Below are 26,106 nucleotides of genomic sequence, written 5' to 3' on the forward strand. Positions count from 1 at the left end.
AATTCATTCCAGGACACCCTGTGAATTGCTGTTGTTCGTGTCCCACCGTTCCTTCCATCTGGTATCTATTGTGACGACTCTTACCTGCCAGAACTCAGGACATTAGCGTATTTGGCTTTTCTCTTAGGCCTTCTTGCTGGTTTTTGACTGATGTAGGTGTGACTCTATCATTCTTGACCTATTCTGAAATCTTTTTTCTTTTTTTTTTTTTAAAGATTTTATTTTTAAGTAATTCTACATCCAATGTGGGGCTCAAACTCACAACCCCAAGATCAAGAGTCACATGCTCTTCTGACTGAGACAGCAAGGTGCCTCTATTCTGAAATCTTAATACTTAATCCTTCTGGAGCCAAAATCATAAGTAACATGTGAGAAAAAAATCAGAAATGAAACAAATATATACAAACGAGTCTTTTGTTAATGTTACATTAACAGTGGTTTCTTCAAGTGTCTTATCTTGCAAGTTTATCTGAAGCGTTGGTTTTTAGCATTCCAATCAAAACATTCCCAATTGGTGGTGTCATGCCAGTGAAAGGAGAGCTTCAGACTTCAACCATTTCCTGGAAATTGGTCTATACAAAGCTGAAGAAATAAGATATGATTGTTGGCAAAGATCAGTCTTTAAGCTTTTTCATTTGCTTCCTTCTTTTGAGTGTCAAGGGTTTATCCTGTCATTCAGCAGAATATGGAGACTTCATCTAAAATTGGAAAATGAAAATGATTTTTGAGGAAACTATTAGTTTTGCAAATAAGCCATAATTTCTTAGGTAAACAGTCTCTTATCTACTATATACATCATAATATTTCTACTAATTAACTACTAAGTATTCACAAATTTCATCCCACAAAAATGTAATGAGAAAATGCTTGTAAAGTGTAGCAAAAGTTCTCTTATAGCTAAATGATTTAAGACAACTAACACTGAAATAAGCTGTCAGAGGGGACTATGGATTTTCCATCCCTGGAAATCTTCAAGAGAAGGACTAAAACTCACTTGATTTATAACCTGTGTAGAGGAGTAATATTTTCCACCCCAAAATGTGTCTTTTTAGCATGTGGATTATTTTAGGATGATGATGATTATTATTTTTTTAATGTTTATTTATTTTTGAGAGAGACAGAGACAGAATGCTAGTGGGTTAGGGGCAGAGAGAGAGGGAGACACAGAATCCAAAGCAGGCTCCAGGCTCCGAGCCGTCAGCACAGAGCCCGATGCGGGGCTCGAACTCACAGAGCTATGAGATCATGACCTGAGCTGAAGTCAGACGCTCAACCGACTGAGTCACCCAAGTGCCCCTAGGATGATTATTTTTAAGAAACAAAAGGCTCAGGAAGAAACTTTGACTTTCCGCCTGTCTAAAAGCATTTAGATAGAGGACCTGCTCCAGGAAGGGAGCTATCACCATAGATAACTACAGTATAATATGAACTAGGTATGGTAGACAGGGAGGAATGAACACTTTGTTTGTTAAAATTCTTCTCTGTGTCCCATCGTTTCCGTATGGTCCAGCAAACATTTACTTATGAAATGTTTACTCTTTTTCATCTTCCTGTGAATTGTCTTCATTCCTTTGAAGTCCCATACTCCTAGCCCCTTTTCCTTGGCTCAGAATGGCATATAAGCCTCAAGTGTCTGACTGTGAGCCTCAAATTCTAATGGCCTCTCTCTTAGTACTTCATTTAGTTAGTAATTATTTGGCTTTCTCCTATTCATCCGTTTCATGTCAATTTAATTCTTAGATTAGCCAAATGAATCTTGATGGGTAAAGTAAAAATTTTTCTCCCAACACCAGATAGAAATCTCGTGGGGCTCAGGGTCTCTCCAAGATTCTATTATTCTAGTATGTTCATCCGTATGTAAATTGGGGGTTTGAATCACCTGATGGTATTGAGGAGCAATAATAGATAAAATGCATCCTAAATCACATTTCGCATTTAAGATTGTGACTCACTTCTCAGAAGGGTATTATTATGCTGCTATTGATTGTAATTCATATACTACTTGAAGACTAATGTAAGTGACAATTAATCAAGAAGAATTGGAATTTGTGATGCGTGAACTAAAATAAATATTGACCAGTGGCCAATGGTGAAAGTAGAGACAAAGAGAACATGAGTGAGGCACAGGAATACTTCACCCTTTAGTGGCTTTTGATGGAAAGAACATAAAGCAGTTCAAATGAGGGAAGGTGTCTGCTTTCAATGCCCATAATGTCAGTGACCCACAGCAACATACAGACACACCCAGTGTTATGCACATGGAATTGTTCCAACAGATGTGTTTTCTCACTTCTCAGGCAGAACTTGAGCCCTTTTGAGTAACAGGTACCACATTTGCTTCATTAGGAGTGCCCCTGACCAGCAATGGAAAAGAAAGGGAACATACTGCAGTTTCAATTGTTGTGGGACTCAGGTTTTCTCTCAGCACTGCATATACACTTGGAGACATGGGAAGAAGATCTGTTGGAGAATGTGGCTCAGTTGAATCACTTCGGCTTAAAGAGATAACAAAGTACATATTGAAAAGGATTAAATGGCACTCATTTCTAGGGCTTCATCTATTTGTGACATGGAGATGCCTAATTCATTGTTTGAAATGAGAGCACTCAGCCTATTATGGAATATACAGCATATAGAAGGGCAACTTTATAATTCCAGTTATGGTAGACTATGGAGCATTCTGAAGAGTCGCTTTATGTATTAAAGAAAATGGGACATTGAGCATTGAAATGCTTTATTGTCAGGTATATGTACTCTGCTCTATCCTTCAATTTCCTGTAGAAAACCTTAGTTTTTAAAAAATAAATTCAATAATAGATATTTTACATGTGGCTAAGGTTACTTACATTGTTGAAATGGGGATAAATACAGATGGAACATAACCTTTGTCCCCCCTTTCTGTTGGTCTTGAGACTAGAAAAGAAAGGCAGGATAAAATGTTACCAATATTATTGATAAAATTATTAAAGAGTCTAGAAAAATATAAGTAATGTTAAAAAGAAGAGAGATAATATGATTGTTTAGCGATTCACAAAAATTTTTAGCTGAATAGATGAAACAGTATTTTAGAGAACCTGAAATGTGCCAGAAGAGAAAAACAAATCTCTTGATAGGCCTAATCTGACTTTGCATATTACTGTCTCCAAAATGCATGGGAAAAATTGAGAGTGAGCTATATTACCTATCTTCTATCTTCTATGTTATGTTTAAGTTTGATTGTAAAGACTGATTTATTTGTGTGCTGGAGGGATTTAAGGTAACTCTAGGGCAGCAGCAAGTCACCATCTAGGAGTTAACAACTGCAGGATATTTCACAAGATGGTGCTCGTAGATTTAGTGGCTATCCATGAACATTGTAATGGATCATATACGCTTTTATTAGAGACACAGAATGGTGAACTTACATTACAGTTACATAGCTAATTTTATTTATGTCCTGTCATGTATTTAACAAATATTTACCAATTGCTTATTTTGATCAGGTGTTATTTAAGCCCCTTTGCAACCAGGAAAGGCAGGCATGTCAAGACTTGTTATTGGTAGGCCAGCAGTAGTGGGGAATGAAGCACAGACCCCTTTGTCCCCTCCCTGCCAAATAACCATACAATCTGAGTTGTGCGATGATAGTAGGTAAAAAATATAAAGCTTGTAAACCCCAGGCTTCTTTTGCAGAAAACAAACTCGCCTAACTTGTGACAGCTTTCTAATCATTACTTCCTCATTATTTTTCTTCTCCCAAAGTCATAGAGGTGAAGTCAGCACCACTTCTATTTTAGGAAGGAGAAAACTCAAACTCTACAAGTGGCTGTAAGAGGCCACCATGCCATGGTTAAGTCCTGTCACAACTATTGATTACTAACTACTCTGCTGGAGTTGGACAGCCCCAGCCATCCCTCCTCAGAAACTGACACACTACTTCATTTCTAAGGCTTTGACCTCCATGTACCCCCTAGGTCTTATGATGATCAAAGTAAACATAAAAAGAAGAACTTTGTTTACTCCAGTATGAGGTCATTTTCCAAAATCTGGACAAAACAAGCAAACTGAAAGAAACTAACCTTCGCACGGCTGGGAGCTGTAGTGTTTACCGAAGGCTTTGTCTTTGGGAATGTCAGGATAAAGGAACTTCAGAGGGTTTTCAGGAATGTTTTCAGCCATAATAACCTTGTAGTCTCGAAGGATATCAGCAAATGGCAGAGCAGACAACCGGCCTTTATTGTAGGGTTCTACAGAGTGGAATCTCACTTCTCCTGGAAAAACAGAAAGGGTGAGGGGCCTCTGGGTGGCTCAGTTGGTTAAGCATCCAGCTCTTGGTTTGGGCCCAGGTCATGATCTCATGGTTCGTGAGATCAAGTCCCACGTCATGCTCTATGCTGACAGTGTGAAACCTGCTTGGGATTCTCACATGCTGCTTCTCTTTCGCCCCTCCCCCATTCTCCCTCTCTCTCTTTCAAAATAAATAAACTTAAAAAAAAAGGGTGGGTGAGGGGAGGAATATTCAGGCTTCTGCAGGGCATTCTTTGCGGACATTCTTCCTACCCACGTTATCTTTATGTCACTGGCTATAAAACAATGCTAGCCCTTTTCTGCAGTGTGGATGGTACATATGGCCATATGATAGAGGACACCCACATAGGCTGTGAAAAATTCACGGTTCTCTCTTCTGGGACAACTGTAACAACTAATATTCAAGCTCACCGAACACATGAAAAACAGAACACACACTACACACTTCTGAAAACTGAAACACCAATAGTCAAAGTGAATACTAACTTCACATGAATAAACAAGAGTAAGCATGTACCATTTTCAGAATGGTCTACCCAGGTGAAAGTTATTCCTCCAAGGTGGCTTTCACTGAATCTTAACAAAAAGGTTCCAGGCATTTTATCCTTTAGCAAGAGTCGTTCCTTCTCTTTGCTAACAAAGCCCATGACATACCTAAAAATAGAACAATGCATAGTTTTATCTGATCAAACACTATGATTTATTACACTTGCATTTATTTCATCCACAAAGAACAGATTAGTACTGAGTGTAATAAAAGTCAATGAAATAGTCTTCTAAGATTAGATATCAGTACTCTGTGAAGAATGTAGGAAACCGAACCATTCCCACCCCCCCCCGACACTAAACATGTTTAAAAAGAAAAGAAAAAGAAGGGAAAAAAAACCAGCATAAAAATAAGAACCTAATGAACTCTTATGGAAAATAGAACCTGTAACTCACCCATCGATCCAAAGAGGAAGAATGTGTTTCTTAATTAGATCTAATATTGCTTCAAGCCATGTCCAGAAGGTAAATGATTTACCAGGTAAGTGTTCCTAGTGGAATAAAAAAACATGTTAGGACAATGATTATTTCAATGGTAATAATTGAATATTATTTCAAATACTATTTCAATAGTAATTGATATAATAATTCAAGTTTCATTTTTCAATGAAATATTTCCTCTAAGTCAGACAATAGAGTTAAAAAAATAACTGCATCCAGGAAACCCTTAAAACCCCAATTATACTATGGAGGCTTAAAAAGAAGCACTACTAAAAAATGATCTAAATGATATTCTTGTTCCCCTGTTTGTACCTTGCAGAACTTGGCCCAGGTGAGATGACCATCATTGTAGCTAGACTGGACTAAAATGAAAGAAAAGAATGAGATTTTTATTAAACAATTAAACTCTTCAATATGGTGCTCAATTTAGATTTTGCCCAGCCCCTTTCAAGAATTTCTTAAGCACTTGCTATGGGTTTACAGTGTGCTTAATACTAGGAACAGTAAAGATGTAAGATACGAAATTTATCATCTAAGAAAAATTCTTTTTAGTGGAGGAGCTAAGATAGTTTTAGGAAGAGGGTGAGTTTTTAGGACCAGGTCCCCAGTGAATGAATAGGATATAAGTTATCACAGGAGGATGAATAAACCACTCCAGTAGTAAGAATAATGCAGGATGAGGCATAGTGGACATGAACATGGCTTAGGTAGGAGACAGTAAGAGCTGCCTAATGTTGGTTAATAAACATAAATTTATGTAAGTTAGATACAGCCAGATTACCAGGAGTCCTGATTATTGCCATGAAAAGAATGAACTAGAGATCCATTAGGCAATAAGGAGCCTTTGACTACTCTGATCCAGGGAAATGAAAGGATACACAAGTTTCTATCTACATTTTTAAGGAAATTATAACCCACAAGGATAATTTGATAATAATCTGAAAGGGTATGGCCACTATCTGTACTATATATTTAAAAACTTTATTCAGTCAACAAATATTTACTGAATGCCTACTATTGAATTTATAAACTAAAGTTCAAAAAGCATATTCACATTAACTAAATTTTTCAATATTCCCCAAAGGTCTGATTTATTTATTTATTTATTTATTTATTTATTTTTTTCAATAGGTCTGCTTTATTTAAATACCTATTGATCACATAGTAGGTACAAGTGGCAACCCAGCATCACTTGCCAAATTACACACGATTTCACTGCTGTTGCTCAAATCCATCTTTGGCCCTACTTTAACTAGAAATGCATACAAATCCAATGCTAAATGTGTTCACCCAGACTTGTCAAAATGTAGATGTCTTTTGAAATTCTTTTAGAAAAAACTTACACTATAGTCACTATATGAAGTACCAATGACTATTTTGCAAGTTTAAAAAATACTAGTCAAAACTGAAACTTTCTTGATACGGAGGATTAAGTATTGCATGGGTGGCTTTGAATTTCTAGTAAATTCCCTGGTCCTGGAATCAGCTACTGTCCAGTTGTTAATGACCATTGTGATATTGACGTGAAGGATCAAGGCACCATCAAGGCTTCACGTCACACTCAGTGGAAATGGCACAGAAACACCCTGGAGACTGGAGAGTGGAATGGAAAGGAAGGGGCTTTGGACCTGGACAGACCTGGCCCATGTCTTGGCTCTGCTGTGTACTAGCCACGCAGCCATGGCAAGTCACTTAACGTCTGAAACTAAGTACCCTCATCTATAAAATGTAGAAAACAATGAGATACCCTTTCTGAAGAAAGAAAACATAACATTTAGCTCTGTGCCTCACAATATGGTAGACAGTCAATAAATTATGACTATCATTATTATTCTTATCGGTAGTAGTAATATCACCTTGTTCTCTAAAATACTTGAGTACCCAAAACAGAGGCCAAGTCTTCTACATCTACCAGCTCTCACCTGTAAGCTTCTCTGCCAACATATTGAGTTGATCTGAGTTAAGGCCACGACCTACGTATGATGAAAACTGCCAGCTCATCACTTCCAGGAGTTGACTCAAAGTGGCAGACGGAGGATTATTAAAAAAAACCAAGTTCTGAAATAGAGTTTTTAATGATGATTATATTCATTAATTACATTGAGCACACTATAATTCAATATATAAAGTTCCTGTTTTAAACTCTTCATGCCAATCTAAGTTAATACAGAATATTGTCTCATCTCTCTTGTGCCTTTCATTTTTACTTCTTTAGTTTTTTAAAGTTGGGGTATCTTTTGAACTGCTTTTTTTAAAGGATTTATTTTATTTTTAACGTTTATTTATTTTTGAGACAGAGAGAAACAGAGCATGAGCAGGGGAGGGTCAGAGAGAGGGAGACACAGAATCTGAAACAGGCTCCAGGCTCCGAGCTGTCAGCACAGAGCCCGACACAGGGCTTGAACTCACGGACCATGAGATCATGACCTGAGCCGAAGTCGGCCGCTTAACCGACTGAGCCACCCAGGCGCCCCAAGGATTTATTTTATTTTTAGAGAGAGAGAGCATTAATGGGGGAGAGGGGCAGAGACAGAGAGAAAGAGAGAGAGAATCCTAAGCAAGCTCCATGCTCAGCACAGAGCCAGATGCAGGACTCAATCCCACGACCCTGGGATCAGGAATTGAACTGACATCAAGAGTCAGGGGCTTAACCGACAGAGCCACCCAGGTGCACTTCTGTTGTGCTTTTTAATTGAACCGATTTTGTCTTTTCCTAAAGAGTTCCTTAATCTTTGAGTCCAATAACATATATGGCTCCATCTATCCTTGAAAGAATAATTGGGCATCTTTTAAATTTCCATAGACTATGGGCTATCAATTAACTCATATAAGTACTTAACATTGTCCAACAAGTCATCGGACAAATACTCTTTTCTGAACTAATAATCTTAAACAAAACCTATATCAAGTTATTAGTTTATCACGGGTTGGTACAAGTTACACCTTGAACAAACAAAGCATCCCACAGCACAAAAATGGTTAAGTTTCAGGCTAAAGAAGGTGACCCTACACTATGAATTCATAATTCACCTGAGTCCTGTTTTATGTATAATAAAGTAGTCTTTTCTTTTGATCTGGACAGCAGCATCTTCTGTGTGATTAACTGCAAACAAGATTGCTTGTACCAGGAACTGGGTCAACATTAATGAAAGAGAAGACTTTATCTCAGATTACTGGGAAGCAGAAGGTGTGAAAGCCAAAAAAGATGTCCTAAGGAGAGTAGCAGGGCAAGAATTAACTAACCTAGTGCAGTGCAGGGAGAAGGCCTTTGGTGAGCGGGAACTAAGCTGGGCAGCAAGAAAAAGAATCAATCCAAGAGATTTCAGAAAATGGGACTGAAAGAAGACACAGCACCCAACACCAACAAAGAGTGGGAGATAGGAAGGGGAGGAATGGTGAGAGAGAGTTTCTGGAAAAGCAGTTTCCCCTGAACCAGAAAATTGTGTCTGGATAAATGACCAAAAAGCATAGAATATAATCAAGGTATAGGAGCTTGGGTTTTGAAGCAGAATAGAATAAAGAAGAGAACCAGAGTTCATTGTTATTCTGAACTCTAAGTAGGCTGTGCATCCAAGTTTTAGGAGCTATATATGATCTGCATCTCCAGATTCCTCATCCAGGAGCGGAGTAGAATCTGGGATGGTCAGTATGACAACTTTGGTGGCTTTCTTACAGAAGAAGGATGCTGAGGAAATCTTAGTGCAACAGTACTGTGCCAAGGACAAAGAAGTGACCCATCTTCCCTCCTACATCCTGGAGTTGAATGAAAAGCTCTGAATATGTGTAGCTCGCAACAGGAAATGGCATTTATTTCCAGGGGTGTAGGCTCTTCTTGGCTTTAAAGACCAGGCGGCTTCTCTAATGAGTCCTGTTCTCACTATTATCCTGAGAGGAAGCGAGGTACCATGTACCCCGTGCAGCCTTCCTCTCTACAGTTTATCTGTTTCCTCTCTACAGTTAATCTGTTTCAGATGCCAGGGCACCGGAGGATGAGAAAGAATAAGGCTGAGTCATTTTCCATGTTGTTTCCTTATTAGGCCCACTTTTTTTTTTTTTTTTTTTTAATTTTTTTTTTCAACGTTTATTTTATTTTTGGGACAGAGAGAGACAGAGCATGAACGGGGGAGGGGCAGAGAGAGAGGGAGACACAGAATCGGAAACAGGCTCCAGACTCCGAGCCGTCAGCCCAGAGCCCGACGCGGGGCTCGAACTCACGGACCGCGAGATCGTGACCTGGCTGAAGTCGGACGCTTAACCGACTGCGCCACCCAGGCGCCCCAGGCCCACTTTTAAAAAAGAGAAAGAACACTTAGAGCCAACTCATTATGTCTGTTCTTGTTGCTAGAACCCAAGGTAAAAAAAATTCTTCCCTTAAGAGTGAATATTTGCTTTGAATTAGGAAGAAATGTTATTTACATTTGACCTATTTTCTCTACACCTTGGTGGTTTCCAGGACAACAACACTGAGGTTTTGTAAGATGGAGCAAAGGGAAGGGCTGACTCATCTTTTTTGCCACTCCCTTCGCTGGTTGTCTTTATAAGAAGAGCATCTGTTTTGGGCTTGCTTTGTAACTTAGGGCCACTTTTTGATCTATTTTTCAAATAACCACCAGATGGCATTAAAACCCAACTTGAGCCTAGAATGGATTAAATCTATAATCAACCTGAAAATATTTATAATCGGAGGGTAGGTTAGGCAAGATTGGTTAATGTTCTAGTCACTTATTTGGAAGCCAATTTTCTACATTTGTAGAAAAGTCTCTTTGGAGGTGTGGCCGAAAGTAAGGAGGTAAACACAGCAGTCAGATACTAAATTCTAGACCAAGAAGTCTCCCCAAGCCCAATTAACAGAGCCACAGGATGGGCTTAGAAGTCTCTGTGATGCACATAGTTGGAAGGTGACCAGACCCTCAGAAGAACAAATACCTGTCTGTCAGTTTTGCTAAATGGAACCTTCCCAGCGTCCAAGCACATCAGAATATATTGCTTTAAATATAAAATGAGAGAGGATTCATACAACTAAGTATATTGGAGTTCTGGAATAAAATAACCCAAAAAGTCATGCCAAATTTCATATATATAGATATATGGATACATATTCAAAATTCATGTCTATATATCTATCTATATATATATCTTTTGATGCATATGGGTTTTATTGACAATAAAACAAATCAAATATAATTAAAGGAGGAGAAATAAGAATAGAGACTCTACCTGGGAATCATTGGTTGACACATTGTACCAAATGATGGATGCCCAAGCATTAGGTAACTGACTGACATTGGAAATCATCACCACAGGTAATGAGCTGGTCTGGTTTAAAAAAAAAAAAAAAAGCACTGTTATTACAGGTAGTTGCACCTTGCACTGATTTTATACTTGACTCTGTCCCCTGAAGGGCTATCTCAAGGCAGCTCCACTCCTTTAATCCTGGTGTCTACACTGCCTTGGATACTAAAATGACTTGTGAAGGTACGGGCACTTTCTGAGCATGTATGAGTCAAAGTACAGGGATGAATGGAGCCATAGAAACAGGAATTCTTTCAGACTGCTTGGTCAGTTAGGTTCTCCAATATCTTCCCTTGACATCATACAAATATTTATATTTTCTCATATATATAGACTAAAATGCAGCTAATTAGAGGTTGTATTGATTTTGCAACTGTCCTCTTAATAACTTACTTTAAAGAATTTAATTTTAAATTTATCTCTGAAATGGTCAATATATTCAAGTTATGATCTGACAGTCTAATTAATGTCAGTACTAAATATGGGGCGTTTTAACTGCAGAAGATGGAGAGGTGAGCAATTCTGGAGAAACATAGCTGCCTGGTCTGCTGTGGAACTCACCCTAGTAGCACTGGTACAGAGTTTTCAACCTCATGGAATAAACAGGCTTTCACAGATAGTGTGTGGAACCAATCAGCCTACATTAGTCCCTTCCCCATAACAGGTTAGATCTTTGTAGACAGTAAAATACCCAGCTTAAGAGGTCACAGAAATAGAAGTTTAGGGAAAAGAGATGAGGAAGGCATTTATGGAAACATTTTACAAATTTACATTCATCAAGACAACAAAAGAAAGGCAGGACTTTAAAACAATACATCCGACAAATAAGATCGTATCTGGGGTGTGTAAAACCGTGTTTGTTCATTCATGCACTGGTTCATTCATTTATTCGACAGATGTCGAACAGCTACTATGTGCTAGACATTGAGTGAGTCACTGGTAAGGAGTGACAAAGTCATGATGTCCTGCCTTCAAGTAGCTCAGAGTCAGTCATGTTCAATTTAATCCTCAGAATTTCTTTATTCCTTTTTTGAGCACAACGGTGACTGTTACAAGAGAATCAAATCAATGCACTGTTAAAGTTCCTATCATTTGTCTTTACTCATTACGCTAGAAAAATCTTCCTTCTGAGGGATTTTATGTAAAGGTTAAAATTTTGAAAATACATCACTATGTGACATAGTTTAAGGCTTTCCACTGAGTATTCATGACTCAGAAGAGTCCAGAAAACGAACCAGCAAACATGCAATATGGGTAAGAAATTCAATCTGTATCGAATTGATAATGCCCATGAGATTTTATCATTTATATTTAACTAGAATAGTATACATTCTAACAGTAGAATGTTGACGAATTAGTAACTGACATAATGATTTTCCAAAGTAAAACAACAACAACAACAAAATAGAGAATGTACTAAAACCTATAAAAGACTCAGCTTTCATCTACAAATGACAACAAATTACTGAAAATATTATTAGCAAAGAGTTAATTGATACCTACCTCTAAATCTATGGTCAGGCCATAGAGGCAGATCTGTGTTTCAAAGGTTATAGAATGAAGCTCTTCAGTCACCATGTGACAGCCCTAAGGAAGAAAGAAGTAAGTTGTTATCTTCCAAATGCATTCCTGCTATCTATTAGTAGGCCTGCTTCTATACAAATTAATACATTCTTGAATGCCCTAAACATTCCCTATTATGGAACATTCCCTTTTATTATTTGAAGAAGTTATTTAGAGTATTATACAGAGTGAGAAATCTTCATTTCCACAAACAGAATGATTTTAAGTCTCCATAACAATTTAACTTCTGACTCAAAATTCCAGCATATTTTTATCAGTTTAAGTGCAGACAAATAATTATTCATTTTTAATTTTTAAAAATTAGTCCTTTCAAGTTACAAACTATTAATAAAAGTGAGGCATATGTGTGTAGATATAACAGAAACAAGTGAGTATCATAATTAATTTATTTAAAAAGAAAGCAAGATTTCCTTCTGGTTAAACATGGCAGGTGGAAAACATGTATTTTCCTCTGCTCCCTCCAGAAACTGCAATAAGTTTTGTTAACTTTTTAGTAAAGTAAAACTATAATCTAGATGCCCAATGAGAGGTGGGGGAGTATGGAGTGAGGGTGGCAATGAGGGGCAGTGTCTCTCAGAACAAGGGGTTGGAAGCATTGAGGCCCTGAGGCCAGAGAGTGAAGAGGGCTGAACAGGGGAGTAATTTTGAACCCATGTAATGAGGTCCCCACCCCTCCCTGTCCCTGGAGTGGGACAGAAGGTTTACTGTCTAGAGTGGATGAATCAGAGGAACTAGAGAGGCTATCTGCATTTCAGATCCAAGGCCAAACTGAGGGAAGGGATAAGATACAATGCAGAAAAGAGGAAGATCCTGTAAAAGTCTATGAAGAAGTCTGTGCCCCTTTCTTTGACATCTCCAGGAAAGACATCTGGGAAGTGGACACGATCAAGGAGACAACTTACAGACATTGCCTTTGGGGGCCCCCAATGAGACATTCAGGTCCTAATAATCACCCTTAAGTCTACAATTCCCAACATGCACATAGAGCTTCCAGACTTTTAGTGCCTTTCTCCTAAATAGCAAACATTTGACAATCACCAAACATGACAAAACCTGTTACATGAATATTGATACAAAAATCAACAAGAAAGAACTCAGAGAAAAGAGATACTGCAAAAAAGCAAATGAAGAGTTTACAAAAAATGTATCAGGGTCAGTTTTATACATTAGCTTAACAAATAAATGGCATAAGAATGGGGCAAATCAACCAATCATAATGGGTGGACATCAGTTGGATACTGATTTGCACAAACCAATTGTAAAAAGATCTTTTTGAGAAAATGGAGAAATTTGAATAATGGAGTTTTATTAAGGAAAGATTTTAAGAAATTGCCATTTTTTTGTTTGTTTTTTTTTTTTTGTGTTAAGTGTACTGTGGTTAAGGTTTTTAAAAACCTCTTATCCAGAAGTTTTGCCTACCAAAATATCAATGAGTAAGATGTTATCCTATCTGGAATTTAAGTACTCCAGAAAAAAAAGTGTGCATACAGGGGGAAAACAGATGAAATAAGACAGGCAAATGTTAATCATTGTTGAAGTTGAGTGATGTATAAATGGAAGGTTCATTGTATTTCTCTCTCTCCTTTTGTGTGTGTGTGTGTATTCACTAAAAAGCTCTTCAAGATGTTTAAAGCTCTTTATTAATATCCTTAAAGATGTAACAAATGTATTACATCAGTGAAACAAGACTAAGATTCTATCAAAAGGAACATTCAGAAAATAATAATTAATAATTAAAAATATAATAAGAGAAATAGACAAGTCAGCAGAAGGACTGGAAACAAGGTGAAAGAAATGTCCCAGAAAGTAAAACAAAAAAAATGAAGAAATTAAAAAAAATAGGATAGAAAAGATAGTAAAGAATTAATACACAAACTCCAATAACAAGCTAGCAGAAATTCCAGAAAACTAATAGAGAAAATGGAATAGAAAAAAGATCAAAAGTATAACCCAATGATAACACTCATACACTGCTGATGGGAGTTGGTAACATCACTTTACAGAATAATTTCTCAATATCTAGTAAAGTAGAAAATGCACTTCCTAGGATGATGGTGAAAGGAATTAAAACCCCCCCCCCAAAAAAAATAATTGTGCACAGAATCATAGGGCAATCAGCCCAAATTAGAGCAAGTGATAGAGGATTCTCAGAGGGATGTTGCCAAGAAAAAAGAAAAAAACAAAAACTCAGATTGAGTTGTTTGGCCATATTGCAAAAAGTTTTCAAGTTTTGAAGAAGGGTTTTGGGCTATATTAGTGACAGGTACATAAAATAAAGTGATGAAATAAAAAAAAAATGAGGCAACTAATAAATCCAGGGAAAATTAAAAGTAATACAAGAATGGAAATACAATTATACTATGATATATGGTCAGCTGTTAATAATTTTTATATACTCATAGTAATGTAAACATTGAATATATTGACTAAGCCAAAATATATTATATAATGATACTGTGAAGGTGGGGGGAAATTTACATGTATGGAGATCTGGTATAAAAGAGCCATAGTTTAACCTTTTATAGAAAGAATTCAGGAGTCAGATATATAATTTAAAAAAAAAATCAAGAAATGGTAGGGGCGTCTGGGTAGTTCAGTCAGTTAAGAGTCTAACTCTTGATTTTCCTCAGGTCATGATCTCACTGTCGTGAGATTGAGCCCCGCATTGGGTTCGGTGCCAGGCATGGAGCCTGCTTGAGATTCTCTCTCTCTCTTTCTCTTTCTCTCAAAAAATGCTAGTATGATGTTAGTATAATACTTCAACTCAAAAAATGATCACCTCTGAAAAGTGGGTTTAGAGTGGGAAAGAGTGGGACAGAGATTGCTGTTTTCCTTGATGAAATCTTACAGCACCTTGCTATGTTCCCAAGACCAGCAGCACTGTCATATAAAAGCTTGTTAGAAAAACAGGATCTTTGGCCTTATCCTAAGCCTACTGAATCAGATTCTGCATTTTAACAAGAACCTCGGGTGGAATTTGTGAGGCAATGAGTCTCAATGTGCTGTATCCACATTATGTTTAGTCTCAAAAGAGTTGTGGAAAATTTGGAGATGGTATAAAAGGCTTCAACAATTAAAAAAAAAAAAAGCCTGTGGGAACCTGTAAACAGAAGTGGAATTATTGAGACTAGAAACTCAGGGTAGGATTGGAGGCAGCAGAATCAGCTTTAGGAGAAATGATCTAATATTGAATATGTATTAATAACAAGTTGGAATCTTCTTGTATTAAGTTTCAAATAATAAAAATAGTTCTAATATGATGATATGAAAGACAATTACATGAAGAAGACTTTATTGACAATGAGGAATGTTAAACTTAGGATTTGTTCCTGAAAAGGAAGCAGAAAGTTAAAGACTCCTCTCTCCCTTGGGTTAGACCCATGTGATATCTTACATTGCCTTCAGGTAGCTTGGATTCATGGGATTGCTTCTTACTGGGTTACTAGAAATTATGTTAATGGAAATTTTGCTTACAAATCCCTTAGACCATCCCTAAAATTACTCCCAGGACATCCAACGCATGAAATAGCTACTTTCCCCCCAAACCTCTCCTGTCTTGAAGTAAAGAAATTGCTGTTTCTTCGGTTGAGCATGAGATGAAGGAGTCAGGTTGTGTTTAGGCACCAAGTTGAACAAAACCCACATTTTTTAAACAACAGAGAATCTCACTGCCCTATATAGGGTATTTACACTATGCAAACCCTGGGACAAACGAAGAATCCACAATTTCATGTTCACTAACGGGTGCCTTTCACATTCTCACTAAGTTCAATGGCAGACAGGATGATATAAGCCTGCGTAGAACATTTAAGAGGCTTGAGGCAAGCACAGATGGAGACCCACATACCATATGTCTAAACATTTAACCATTATAAATCAAATTAACAAACTGATATATGATATAGCCTCCTGCCTTGACATCTAACCTTTCATATTACCTAACTGGCCAGGTTTCAATTCCTCAAAGTTCCACTGGAACATGGTGGCCTGGAGAGAGGTGGGCCAATCTGGACCATTGCCCATTCCCTCCACCCCCACTTCCACCTCTGTGAGAAACCTCACTGACTAGCGTGGCCCATTGGCCTCTGCTTGTGCCTAGAAATATTTGCATTGGTGGTGCCATCTGTGCTTGGGACTCTGGGAAAGCACCCTGCCTTGATCCCACAGACATCTTTCTCAGTAGGCGGGGGGGCACAGCTGGCAGACAGCTAAAGGGAGCCTTTTTGAGTATGAGGTCCTATCCATCCCCTATACTAATAGCCTCTATAGTCTAATTTATACAATTAAATGTAAATATGATATAATTATTCATGATTATAGATGATTTCCTCAGATCTCTGTGTTATGGCACCTGTGTATTCACAATCCGAAGTGTGAGAAACCAGGACTCCACAGACAGAGCAATGACGCTTAGAGTTGTCCATTAACATTGGGAAAAGGCTTCGTGCTTTGGTTATTACTTTACTGAACTGGAATGTAGATGGTGAGAGGTTTCTTCAGTGATTCAAACTAATATCTAATGATTAATTAAAACCTCTGATGCCGTTGTGAGGCATACTGAGAATGAAATCCAGCAAGGAAGCTGACACACAATACACATGACTGGAGAAAAGTGCTCTGACAAAAGGAAGCGTCATTAAATTTAAAAGCTTGCATGGCCATCAGTCAAAGTCTTTATTACTTTATCAGTGTAGTCCAAGCCAGGGACGCTATTCAATTTCACATTCTCAGGGTCTATTCTTTATAGACTGGGGAAAACATTGTGGAGAACGTGCACCATTAATGGCTGTGTTAAAAGCCATCCTAATCAGCTGAGATGATTATGGATTTAAAACATCCATATTTATGATATTTATATTATATGGCACTGAAAATATAAATGGATTGACTTTATTGTACGTGTAAAGTCACTGTCCAGTGTACACACTGGATAATCTGCTAAGAAACTGGAAAAGTGGCAGAACAGCTTGACCAGGCTCCATCTGGAAAAAAAACACACAACCTCAGGAAAGGTAGGTATAGATGTCACCATATTCTTCTTTTCTCTGCTCAGTGCCAAATAATACACCCTGGAAACCTAGACTATGTTAACAAATAGCTATGGCTTTTGACTTGACAGGAAACCTCCGTTAAGAAAATATGACTGGGATAAAGCTAATTTTCACCTAAATTCCTTGCTTATCTCTTAACAAGCCACAGTCTATGATAATGTTTCATGGGGAAGACTACGTGGGATAGAAAACAATCATCCATTCACCTAGAGTGTATTTGTTGACTACCTATCATGTGCTAGACACTGGCTTAGATGCTGGGAAACAATGATAAAAGGGGAAATGATGGTACAATCACAGGAGATACAGACCCCAATCACAGAATCATAAGAAATAGATGGAAAATCTCAGCCTCACACAGTAAAATAAGGGGACTGTGTGAGGGTGCCACATAAAAAGTTAACGTTTTTAGTGTTATCCTTGTACTGACGTCTCTTCTAAAAAGTGTTGCCACTTCTTAAATTGTTCAGAAGGAAATCAACTTCCTGTGACAATGCATGGGCTAGTTGGCGTGTGAGTAGTGGATCTGTGTCTGAGAACCCTGAACCTTGAAAGAACATCTGTTTGGCTATTCTGTTCAACGAAACTCAAGTCACCCAGGCTTTGCTAATAGCTTCTTTGTGCTTCATGACTTTCCATCACATAAACAAAATTACCCAACACCTCAGTCTAAGACTAAAACTGTCATTTATCAGTTAAAGCCTACCAACAAAGAGCAAACTCAAGAGACTGCACTTCCAGCTTTCCTGTTCGAACAGTTTCCACATTTCAACAATCACTCTCTAGTCAGCATTTTGCCAGATAAGGACCTCTGGGAAAGTCTCCTTCCTGGGAATGTTTATCGTATAGGGATGAACTGATGCCTTCCAAGTTTGGCCACTTGGGAGGTGATGAAATTGTTTCTTCACAGTGGTTCTTCCAAGGAAAAGAACAAAGGTGGGAGAAAGAAGGAGTAATTGTTAACCTTGATTCTGTGACAGCGTGTCTACAGATTTCCCAAGGGATGTTGTGAAGTTCCAAAGCAAATTATTGAAATTAAATTCATTTTTTTTCAAAAAAGTAAAGCTCCTACGCCATGTTGCGCTCTTGCAGATTATAGAACCTTAGTCAAAAAAACTTCAGAAATTGTCTAACTCCAATGGTTTTCAAATGATTTTTTAACCTTGAAACACATTCTTGAAAAGAAATTTTCCATCTGGGTTCCAGCCTGTAAAATATATAAAACAGAGCTATCTTGACTAAAACAGGGGTGGGGGACCCAGAGCTCCACCGTTCACCTCCCCCGCCCCCCAAAATCCGGAGGTGACTTCTAAGGTACCTCTTTGGTCCTTTTGGGACGGTATGGGTCTAATGCAACTTCCTCCCTTCACCCAGTCCTATAGCCAGGATCCCTGTACAACCAGACCGATCACCTCTTTTTGGATAATGTGAGTCAAAGAGGCATGGGGGTGCTAGGGAGGCCTGGAGTGGTGCCCCTGGGGAAACTATCATTCATGACATCTTGGTCTGTTCTCAATCATTCAGTAATCATTCAGTCCAAGTTCTGACAACCACAAAAGCAGAACTGAGGGGCCCCATGTGTGCCCCGTGTGTGTGTGTGTGTGTGTGTGTGTGTGTGTGTGTGTCTGTGTATGCACGCGTGCCTATCAGACAGGGGGTGGGGACATGTGGGGTGGGAGTAGGAACCTGAGATATGTGATCCTATAAGAAGGGCACACACACGTGGTGCTTTGAGGTTTCAGGGACCTGGGGCCAGAGAAGGATGTGCTCACGGGCCCTAGAAAAGGAACATCTGCAGCCGAGCAATTTGGCAGTGGGCAGAGAAGGATAAGGATCAGCAGTTTGTCCTGTCAGGTACCATCTTTACAGTCATTTCTCCACTCGTGTAAATACCCGTTCTTTACAAAGGGGCAGCCTGGAGGGCTGATCAGGAAGAGCCATAGCAGACATCTATCGCACAGCACAGCACATCACAGTTGATTCTCACACATACCATGTCATTTGGTCCTCTTAACAACCCTCTAAGTGCAGATCAACATGATGCCCATTTTACAGATTAGGAACTGGGAGTTAGTGAGGGTAAGTGGCTTGAGCCAGGTCAGTTGCCTACAGGGGGCAGACCCCAACACGGTGCTATTTCCATCCCCCCACTGATGCACATTAAACATAAGGGAGAGGTCAAAAACAACATTTTCTGAGAAAGAATTCTTTTAAATTTCTTCTAAACTTTATAAGGATTCTGGCTGAGGTAGCTACGTGATTTCTGCGTGGGTGGGTACAGTGAGAACAGTAACAGCAGCGGCTGGAGTAGAGAAAGGATGAGATGCTCCTCACACACCTGCAAAGACCTCCCTTCTTGGAATCCCAGCAAACGGAGGGAACATGATGAGGTAAGGGGCAGGAGGAGGACAAAGATCAGTGCCAAACGATAATGCTTCTCCCAGGGCAGATCTTCCGATCCCAGAGGCAGCATCGCCTAGTGGCCAAGAGCATGGATATGGGAGCCATGCTTTGAATCTTGGCCTGACCGTTCTGTGCCTCAGTTTCCCTAACTAAAATAAGTACACTAATAGCATCTGCTTCATAGCACTGTTGCAAGAATTACATAAATCAATGTCAGTGAAGCTCTTAGTGCCCAGTATATAGTAAATGCCACAGGAGGATTTGTTAAATAAGTTCTTATCGGGCTGTGAACTCCTGCTGCAGGTGCTCACAGATAAGGAACAACTACTATTTGAAATTTGAAAATGAGGTATCATATCCTACCTTCCTGTTTTCCTGACATTTTGATTACTACAATCTTTGGCCCTATGACTTTATGAACTCCATTTTATCACTAGATCTTCCCCAGGCTCTTTCCTGACTTCCTTTGATCACTCCTACTGCCTGGCCAACCCCTTGGGTTTTTTTTTTTTGTTTTCTTTTTGGCCCATCTTTCTGAGCCCACTTGGTATATTTTGTGACTTCTCAGTTATTCCCGTAGTACATAAAACAACTTTCAGGTCTATGGTTTATTTTAAATGTACCTAGGAGTCATATTACAATTCCATCAACAGGGGGAGCTCAAGGAATAGCTTAAATCAAATTTTCTTGCTCTAGCAAACTTAGGGGGAAAAAAGGAAGAATACAATCATTCTGACACAACAGTACGATTTTGTTATTAATCCAAAAATAAGAGGAAATTCATTCGACGTAATATAAGTAGACAGTGTTAATAAGACATTGCTTGGTTATCATACGGTAGTAGATGATATACTTAGATTTCTTCTCTAAGGAAACCGGGGTAAAGATTTTGATTTTCCATTTATAAAGATGACAACGTATTGGAGAGTTGACTATTTAGATTTATTTCCATTTGATCTGTTTTACTTAAGAAAAGTTAAGAAGCATTGTGTTTCGTCTATTCACACTTAGCAAGTACTATTCAAGGATGTTATGCTGCTTGAAGTGTTTGCAGCTCGGTCCAGAATTCCAGTGAGATGTGTGAAATAGATTTTTATTTATAATGTGCTAATGTGGTCAGAACAATAACTCTACTTTCCGGTTTACTAGAATATCCTTAAACTCAAAAGCTCTGCTCCTGTGGTATCTGGGTGGTAGAGACCCGTTTGCAGCTCTGGCTTAAGACAAGGCTTACCCTGGGAGGAAGGCTTAGTTCATCTTTGGTGTGGCTGTAATATTTGGCAAATGCTCTCTAAGCCATTAAGAGAATGAAGAATTTTTGGAAGAGAAAACGTAGTGTATTAAACCTGTTGTGGTCAATCATTGCGGTTTTGCGGGGAGAGCTAGATTGATTGCAGTTGAAAGCTGGATTTTATAAGGTGCTTTCTCCTTTCAAATAATTCCAAGAGATTTCTCATAGAGGCTGTGACTGACTGTAAAGCCAGGAGATTGAATCCATATCAACCACACCAGAGATAAGCCTCACTATTTTACAACTGCATTGTGTAGATGATCTTGCATATGCAGCATCTCTGAACAGAGAGCGTTGGGCATTATACCCTGATCTGTAAAAGGAAAACATTTTCGCTATCAGATCATTTGCCAAAGGTCACATTTTCAGTCACTGTCAGAATACTCTCAAACCCAGGCTTTCTAATTCCAAATACGTTTCAGTTTTAGTATATTTAGTCCTAGCATCTAGTCCAACAAAACAGATGATCCCCAAGGCCACTTCCAACCCGGGATTTGCCCACTCTGTCATTTACTGACTCAAATGTAAATACTGGAATGGCATCAGTTTGTTCTGTTAATCAGTTTCATCCAGTGGAACACAAGCCTGAAGTAAAAAGGCAAGGTAACTGATACCATAAAGTAACAGGGCTGTTTTTCACGTCTGATTTTCATATAATATGTCATGAAGTTTGAGACTTAACTCTTATCTGTGGAAAATGAGTGATTTTAAGATGTTTTACAATAAGGGAGAACTGACTAAAGACATTACAGCACACCTGTGAAATGCAATTCAGTGCAGGCACTTTAAGTGATGTTCTCTAGGAGTATTTAAGGTTATGGAAAGCTGTTCACCTTACATTGTTATGTGGGGAAAAAGCAGGTTATGAAACAATGTGTACATATATTGTAAAGTAATATATACATAGATAAAGATCTAGAATGATGTGAACCAAAATGTTAAGTTTTTCTTTTAAAAGGGTATCATTATATGCAATTTCTATTTTCTCCTCTTTAAGACAAAACTTCTTAGACTGTTTGCACTTATCCAGCTTTACGTTTGTAACCAGAGAAACATGAATTTGACTTTACATAAAACTATAAAGGGCAGTTTAAAAGCTTTGTAAAAATAAGATATTATAGAGTTATTTCCTAAAAATAATTATCTTGTAGAAATCATTTTGTACCTCATTTCCTTTGCTTCCAGCACTGGACTTCATTTCCTTTGGTTGCTTTGCAAAAAAAGGAATAACAGCATTATCAATTAAATATCGAGTCAGTCATACCTATTGGAGTGATTTTCTGGGCCACAATTCTGCTTTCTAGAACAGTAACCCAGATGTCTTCTAATTACGGAAACCTGACACAGGTGCCCAGATTCAACAGAAAGAAGCTGACGGTTTCATCTCATGGGATGTCACTTTAGAAACTTTCACTAAGGGACGTGAGGAAGTTGGCATACTGTTAAGACTATGATTTTCAGCCCACGTTTTGGAAAGAGGAAATCATGCTGGTTTTTTAAAATCTACTCAGCACTCCTTTGTACCTGGAAAGCATCACCTGAGCTAAGCTGCAATGGTTCTCAATCCCTGTGAAACCAACACAGAGGATTGGGAAAACAAACAATGGGAGGTACTATGCCACAGGACACAGCAAGCTACTACATGGCGTTAGAGACTCAGGGACACAGAAATATTCATGATATAGATGACTTCATTTTTAAAAAGGCAGACAACAGTTTACATAGTGTCTACAGTCTGATCTCACTTAAAAAGTACATACACAAAAGTTAGAAAAGAATGAAAATGAAAGTAAAGATGTAACAGTGCTATAAGGTAGTGAGATTACAGATGATTTTTAATTTTTTCATTTTTGCCTCTCTGGTTTTCTACATTTAGTTTTGTATTAAAAAGCAACTAGAAGTTATTATGCGGGGCGCCTGGGTGGCTCGGTTGGGTGAATGTCCGACTTCGGCTTAGGTCATGATCTCACAGTGAGTGAATTCGAGTTCCGCATTGGGCTCGCTGCTGTGGACGCAGAACCCTTTTCGGATCCTCTGTTCCCCTCACTCTGCCCCTCCCCAGCCTCAAAAATAAAGTTTTTTTTTAAGTTATTATGCAAAAGATAATATATATATAAATGCTTTGTAACTAGAAGAGCACCTTAAAAAGTAAGATTTTATTTTATGTGTTATCTCTCTTGGAGTAAAGACCTAACCACTTTTTTGGTATGTTCCTTGTCCTTTCCACATGACCTGTTTTGAGAGATAGACATCTCTAAGTTAAGGTCTCTTACAGCTTTATTTATTAGCAAACATTGTCCATTATTGAAAATTTCTTAAGAATAGGAAATGAACCTATGTGAAAAGAGTATTAGTTATAAGGATGTATAATACATAACTCCTCCTTACATTTTATTTATTTATCAGTCTCACACTGGAGGGATTCAGTGAAAAAGAAATGTACCCTTCAATAGTACAGACCAAACAAAAACAAAATTAAAAATAAAAGCCAGCATACATTTGTATATGCAGATATCTATTAACCTAAATTTTATCTTTTAGAAATTAGACCCTTTGAAGCTCACTTAGTGGTACCCCAACATTCGGGTGAGGTCCTTTCTAAGTGCTAATCATGAGTATCATGCATCTGGCAAGAAAAGCAGTAGAGTCTTTGGGAATCTAAGAACTATACAAAGAATTAGAAAGAAAGCAGGAAGAGAACTCTAGGTTAAGAGGAAGTGGTATGAACAAGAAGCAGCAGGTTGAGGCTGGGTCAGAAGCTTTCTAGACATGCCAAGGCAAACTCTGTGCAACCGCCAGACCCAGGAACATCCTACCTGCCCACAAGCTACTCTAAAAATGAAAGCACCTTCGGCCAGACATGTTGTTGCTGGATATCATTTCGTGGGGACATTTAAAAAATGAAACCAGGAATTCCTATCCATTACAAGACCAATCATGTCTGTTATTATTTCCAAAATATATTGACCAATTGCTGTATATTCTCAGGTACTATCTCACCATTTTTGAGAACTTGGACTTCTGAGTTAAGTTACTGTGGTCTTTCTAACATTTTTAATTCTTCAATAATGGCATGTTTTATTTCTCAATGTGGCCCTTAATCTCACATAAGAAATGCCAGAAACCAAAATATATTTAATTATAAGGCCTATTCTTTTTTTTTAATATTTTTTTAAAGTTTTTATTTATTTTTGAGACAGAGAGAGACAGAGCATGAGCAGGGGAGGGGCAGAGAGAGAGGGAGACACAGAATCTGAAGCAAGCGCCAGGCTCTGAGCTGTCAGCACAGAGCCTGACGCGGGGCTTGAACTCACAGACTGTGAGATCATGACCTGAGCTAAAGTCGGATGCTTAACCGACTGAGCCCCCAGGCGCCCCATATAAGGCCTATTCTTAAGGATGTGTCTGATTTGGGAGGGGGAGTAGCTTGTGTAATTTTACTGTTGAACTCACCAAATGTCGAAATTCTACTGAGAGACTCCCGTTAGAAGATTCTTCAATGGACATGGCTTTGACATGAGTTCCACAAAGAACAAATCTTCGATTGCTAGACAGAAAATCTTAGCTATTTACATGGTCTCAGGTAAAATACATTTATGGGACCATCAAAAAATATATAAAATAAATTTCTTACCTTAGAGTTGAAACATTCCTGTAAAACCAAGAAGATTCCTTAAAATGAGCTATTTTATGGATCTAGTAAAAACTTTCTTTGATACTTTAGAGAGTAGTATAATATAGTCATAAATTTTCATTTCAAGACTTTATAGTAAAATTTTTTAAAGAAATCTTCATTGGAGTTCTATTAAATGTTTGAACTTCAAAGTCAAATATTTGAAGTACATTGATATGTAATGTTAGAGAAATATATTTAAAAGTTTGAAATAATTCTATAGAATGAGGGAAGTCCTTTTTACAAAGTCTCATTTTCATGTTTCAAAATGAAATTAGAAACTTACTTGTCAATAGATGCTTTCACCTTTACCTGATAGTTCAGTTCTGGCAATTTTATTAGTAGTCTGGAAAGACACATAAATAAGAATCAGAGCCAAAAATTAAAAGTGCTAAGAGCCTTTTTATATTTAAGTATATAAATATATTGAATTTAGGTTATCTTCAGTTATATGTTAGTGTGATTCGTGGTTGAATCACTATATTGTACATCTGAAACTAATATAACACTGTAGGTTAACTATACTGGAATTAAAATAAAATAAAAATAAATAAAAATAAAAATGTACAATTCCTCTTTAGTTTGTCATGTTACTAATATTGACACCAGCCATTTCGTATCATATTGACAAACATTTGTGAAGTACTTCCATATTGCTTTAGTTGATATATGTTGGATAATACATTGGCTAGGTCAGAAAAATAGCTATATATTTTGGCTAAAGTTCAAATTTGGGTTAAGTGTATAAATATAAGAAAAACATTCAAGTGTATCAATATGGCTCCATTTTATTCTCATATCATAAAAAAATTGTAAGCTTGGTAAAACTAAAATGTTTTGATGATAACTGTTTTATGGCAAAAAGTCTGAGAAAGACCACGCCTCTGGGATCTGAAAAATTCCAATTCAAATGTATTTGCAATCTTTAAGTACACTATGTAAGTCCCAGCAAAAATGTTCATAACTTAAAAAGATTTAATTCCAAACAAGTGATTAAAGATCAGAGTAAGAATTCCTTTAATTTCTTCTTCTGGTGTCAGATCCTTTATTCTTTTGCTTTTCCCAATCGTTTGAGTCATAACCTCTAATATACCCTCTCTGTGGGTTCAGTCGATTTCAGAGATATTAATCCAATCACTCATTCACTCATCCCAATCATGCACTCATCCCAAAACTCATTCATTCACTCAGCATGTATTGAGCTCCTCATGTATGGCCAGGACAGCCCTAGAAGTGTGGACGTAGCTACACATAAAGGGAAGAGGTCTAGCTAAATATAATAGATGGAACATGGAAAATGGAAATAAGCAACTAATTGACATTAGAGAAATATAATCATAGATGATAGACAGCTCAAACAAAAGTGTGGGTAGAATGTGACAAAGGCTCCTTAAAAATCCTGCATGAAGCACAGGTTTGGTGTTAGGGTTTGGAATATGATAAGTGTGTAGTTGTTAGTAGTGAAGGGTGAGGAGGTCATATGAAATAGGGCAGCAAGTTTTCCCTCTCTGCCTTCCTATCATACTTCAGGAAGGATC

General features: G+C 37.9%; 1 protein-coding gene across 14 annotated transcripts in view; it reads right to left on the reverse strand.

Annotated features, from left to right (window-relative positions):
• Positions 1–396: 396 nt before the first annotated feature.
• STAT4 (signal transducer and activator of transcription 4) overlaps positions 397–26,106 on the reverse strand; it is a 114,489-nt gene continuing 88,779 nt past the window's right edge. For 9 of the 14 annotated variants that reach the window (XM_042994935.1, XM_042994929.1, XM_042994931.1 and 6 more), the window contains 13 exons: positions 24,855–24,914; positions 24,530–24,547; positions 24,349–24,442; positions 22,061–22,105; positions 12,070–12,153; positions 10,492–10,590; positions 7,197–7,332; positions 5,587–5,636; positions 5,230–5,324; positions 4,805–4,941; positions 4,059–4,250; positions 2,847–2,913; positions 2,279–2,495 (listed from right to left, as the gene is read on the reverse strand). In XM_042994935.1, coding sequence (XP_042850869.1) covers positions 2,294–2,495; positions 2,847–2,913; positions 4,059–4,250; positions 4,805–4,941; positions 5,230–5,324; positions 5,587–5,636; positions 7,197–7,332; positions 10,492–10,590; positions 12,070–12,153; positions 22,061–22,105; positions 24,349–24,442; positions 24,530–24,547; positions 24,855–24,914 — 1,279 coding nt within the window. In that variant the 3' untranslated portion in view covers positions 2,279–2,293. Of the gene's footprint in view, positions 699–2,278; positions 2,496–2,846; positions 2,914–4,058; positions 4,251–4,804; positions 4,942–5,229; positions 5,325–5,586; positions 5,637–7,196; positions 7,333–10,491; positions 10,591–12,069; positions 12,154–22,060; positions 22,106–24,348; positions 24,443–24,529; positions 24,548–24,854; positions 24,915–26,106 lie in introns of those variants that run through there. The other 5 variants (XM_015543180.2, XM_042994936.1, XM_015543183.2 and 2 more) reach the window with 3 other exon arrangements.

Source organism: Panthera tigris, chromosome C1 (assembly GCF_018350195.1).
Source record: "Panthera tigris isolate Pti1 chromosome C1, P.tigris_Pti1_mat1.1, whole genome shotgun sequence".
NCBI classification, from domain to species: Eukaryota; Metazoa; Chordata; class Mammalia; order Carnivora; family Felidae; genus Panthera; species Panthera tigris.